At 44.6% G+C, this 4120-nt stretch overlaps 1 protein-coding gene across 1 annotated transcript; it reads left to right on the plus strand.

The window, feature by feature from the left end:
- The first annotated feature begins 1872 nt into the window (after positions 1-1872).
- Positions 1873-2891, plus strand: LOC147967462 (CASP-like protein 4D1). The gene is made up of 3 exons (XM_087523146.1): positions 1873-2054; positions 2213-2351; positions 2625-2891. The coding sequence occupies exons 1-3, from the start codon at positions 1873-1875 to the stop codon at positions 2889-2891; spliced, it is 588 nt and encodes a 195-aa protein (XP_087379272.1).
- Positions 2892-4120: the final 1229 nt, after the last annotated feature.

The raw sequence follows: 4120 nt of genomic DNA on the forward strand, positions 1-4120 counted from the left end.
TTGTGTTGGTGACCAGAATTGTTCTCCTGTTGGTGATAATTTGCTCGTTGTCATAACCGTGGAGGACTTAGGCAGCCAGCCTCGACTCTCCACCCTCACTATTGAATTCGATCGATGTAGGCCGCATAATCGTTTTATTTAATACTGCGTTGGCAGAGTCTTGAACTAAAGACCTCTTGGCTCGAATACCATATTGAATTCATACTCCAGCCAACTCATCCAAAAGTCCGAACTGATGGAGGGAGGTGGGCAATATATTTCAACACTCACAACAAGAAGATCCGGGCTGGTCTGGTTCTGGTCCGAAGACACCTCCAAGACCACCAAGCGTGGCTGGCCTGCTGCCATCCAGTTGGACCTTGACGACGACAAAGACAATAATTACGACGAGTTGCTAAAGTGTACCTCTGGTGTGGGCACATCAGCCTCTCATGACGCCAGGCTAGACCTGCCCGAGGACGCACGGTGGGAGAAGCGTCGAAAGGTGCTCCAAGACAAACGCCGCAACATGCCGCTGCGCCTGTTTCCATCACCCCTGCCCCAGTCATGCATTCAAAAATATGTTTCATGACATTTTGAAAATAGTTCATTAAATGTAAAAATGTGTTTGTGCAATTTAGAAAAATTGTTCATAACATATGAAAAAATATTGTGACGCTTAAACATTTTCTAACACTTAGCAAATGTTTGCACATTTATAAAAAAATATTCATGACATTTTAAAAAATAATCAATATGCATTTAAAAAATTCCATTTTACAAATGTTCAACAAGTATTTATGTATTTAAAAAAATGTTCAAGTGTATCTAAAACAGTCCAATATTTATGTGAAAAATGTTGAATGTGTATCCAAAGAATTCAAAAATGTAAAAAAAATGAAAAACAAACAAAAAAGGAAAAATAGAAATAGAAAAACCTAAAGAAAAAGGCCGACGCTATGCGTCAGCCGGCGGATCTTTCAAAAAGATCCACCGCCTCCGCATCCATTTGATCGGGGCCATCTAGCGGCCTGGCCTCTTCCTCACCATTGCAACAAAGCGAGTGTTGCAGAACCCTTTGCAACATACCTCTTGTTGGAGAAACATTTGCAACAGAGGTTCTGTTGCAGAGTTTTTTTTTTCTTCTGAACTCTTTTGAAACATGAGTGTCATTGCAGAAGGACTTTTGTAACACAGATGATGTTGCAGAATTTTTTTGTCTTAACTTTTTGCCAACATGAGTGTTATTGGGGGAGGATTTCTGCAGCATAGATGATGTTGCTTCTGTCTCAACTTCTTTGCAACATGGATGTTGTTGCGAGAGGATTTCTGCAACACAGATAATGTTACAGAAAAACCGTAAGTGGTAGAGGCACGCGTTCAGTGGTGGAGGTCCTGGCCGGTTGTTTGTCCGCGGAAGTGTATGCCGTGATCGGCCGGCTAACTGTAATCTTTTCCCAAAGAAAAAATGATGAAAACCAATAGAGAAGAAACAAAAACCTCATTAAACTTGCCGAAACGTCGAAACCAAAACGGAAGGTTCTAAAAAAGGCTCCTTGGAAAGCTTCTCAAAATCGGTAGCTACACCTTGTTGGGCTGGTCCATTTCACCGATCGCTTGACGTAGATTTAGTACGAGAGTCCCCGTAGCATTTGCGGGTCTCTAACCAAAGGCCGCGGCCCTCTACAGCTGCAAAAAGGAGCCACACGTCCGTCCATGGCGACATGGCCGAAGAAAAAGCAGCCAGCCCATCATGCGCTGGCCTAGGGTGCTGCAGCTGCATGCACGGTATTATAAACTAGCAGCCTCCTGCGTCGACAACAAGGCGTGCTAGAAGCAGAGAACAAATCTGCGTTGCTGCCGGCTGCTAACTGCTAAGGCGTGCTAGAAGCAATGGCGTCTAGCAAGATTGCTCTGCCGTCTGCCGTCCTGGTGCTCCGGCTCCTCACCCTCACCCTCCTCCTCGGGTCTCTCGTCCTCATCTTGGTCGACAAGTTCCACGTCTCTGACGACGAGGCTATTCTCCTGGACGTCCCGGCGAAGGAGATCACCTTCAAGGACGTCTACGCGTACAGGTACTCTTGTCTGTGTTTGCCATGTACTTCCTTTGGTCCTTTTTACTCGGCATATTAGATTTGTGTCAACATTTTAGATCGATTCGTAAGTTAACACATAGGTACTACTACGTAGCATGCATGTGGTTTCAAATCCTTGTTATTCTCGCCTTATTTAGGTACATGTTGGCTATCGCTGTTGCTGGGTGCGTCTACACCCTACTGCAGACACCGTTTGCGGCAGTCAGCATCGCCAGAAGGAAGACGAGGATCGGAGGCAGCGAGGGCGTCGCCTTGCTCCTCATATGCGTCGACGTGGTAAGAACAGGGTTTTAAATAGCGGGCTATGTAAGATAGCCGTGGCCCTCCAAATTAGGCTATAACCAGCTATTTCGTTAGTTTAGCGGGTTATGTCACTTAGCGACACCTGTTCAAACAGGTATAGCGGGGCTATAGCTTGGTTATAGCCGGCTATTTAAAACTTTGGGTAAGACTAGATTAGCTAGCTAGGGTGCTGCTTTCTACAGTCTGCTCACCAATCATGTATGTTTTAAGCGACGAACCAACCATCCATTACGACTACGTGTGCAGGTCTTCGCACTGTTGATCGCCACGGGCACGGCCGCCGGCTATGGCTACACCGGCGACGCGAAGTGCAACGCCGACTACACATACCGCAGCTGGGAACGGTTTGCTGCCGTGACCGGGAGTCTGATTCCCCCTGAGGTCACCCAGCTCAACACAGACATCAGCAGGTTCTTCGTGATGGCCTTCTTCTCCGCCGGGCTCATGCTGCTCGCCGCCGCCTGCATGGCCCTTGTCATAATGATCTCCGTCTATGCGCTCGTCCGAAGATGATTCGTAACGACAAGTCTTGATTGGATTTTCTAGAAAATGTTGCTCTACTCGATCATCACATAACTGTCTTTTGGAGAATAAATAATGAGAAATCTGATTGGTGACGCCTGCCCGCCTAGCAAAACCCAACACAATAGTGTTAAAATAGTGTTAAAACAAGAAAAACCCTTACTCGGAAAAAAAACCCAAGTTGAGACCATCATGTTTTTTCCGGTAATGTTACCCAGTGAATGTCAGCTGGCAGGGGGTGGCAAACAAGCGTCATTTAATGGCAGTTTTGGTTGTGAGGAAAGATCAAAAGACAACAAATTTTAAACAAAAATTGTCTTCTTGGAAAGAAACTGCGCCATGTAGCCTGAAAAAATGCCACACCTCACCACTTCCTCACAACTAAAACTTTCACAAAATTGTTCGCTTATGCAACCCAGCCCTCCCTAGCAAACATTCTCTAGCTACAGCTTTCGAAAAACTTATCCCGACTTTCAGCATTTTGAACTGTCATAAATTTTTGTTAAAGCACATCTAGATGTATCCTAAGCATTGCACATCTAAAAGACTCAATCAAACATAAAAGAACAAAAGTAATAGCCGCCCTAAACAGAACCAATTTGAAAAGTAAGAAAAAGGCAGTTTTGAACATTCAGAGTAATTAAAAAGTACATTTTAAACCTTTTGAAATTCCATAAATTTCCAAGAATGGATTTCAAACTTTTTATTTCAAAAAAATTAAACTTCATAATTTCTGAACTTACACAATGAAATAAAGAAGGGAAAAAAAGCTTTATGTGTGGACCCACCTGGTGAGAGAGATAAATAGAGGAAGAAAAGACACGTTTGTGGGGGCCTCCCTACTCCCCGATAGCCAACCCTTAAAAATCAACATTTCCAAGGAGGCCACCACACCAAAGTGCCATCGTTGCCCAACCCAAAGGATCTAGGTTTTCACCTACACATAAGAGAACATGACAAGTGTAACTTCCATGATAACGCCTATAAGGCGGAGAATGACGCAAAGGGTTTCATCGCCGTTCGCACCATATCGGGCAAGACTTCTTGTTCTAGAGCAATAACCTCAACAATCAAGCGACCGAACCAACTTGAAACTCCAGAATGGCTTGCATTGGTTCCCTCCAAGCCAACCCTCATAAGCGATGGGACATGAGCGATCTAAGACATAATCTGAGGCAAGGAGGTGGCTACAACATGTGCGACATCAAATAGAAGTGAAG

Source organism: Triticum urartu, chromosome 5A (genome assembly GCF_056163025.1).
Source record: "Triticum urartu cultivar PI428250 chromosome 5A, HENAU_Tu73, whole genome shotgun sequence".
Lineage (NCBI taxonomy): Eukaryota > Viridiplantae > Streptophyta > Magnoliopsida > Poales > Poaceae > Triticum > Triticum urartu.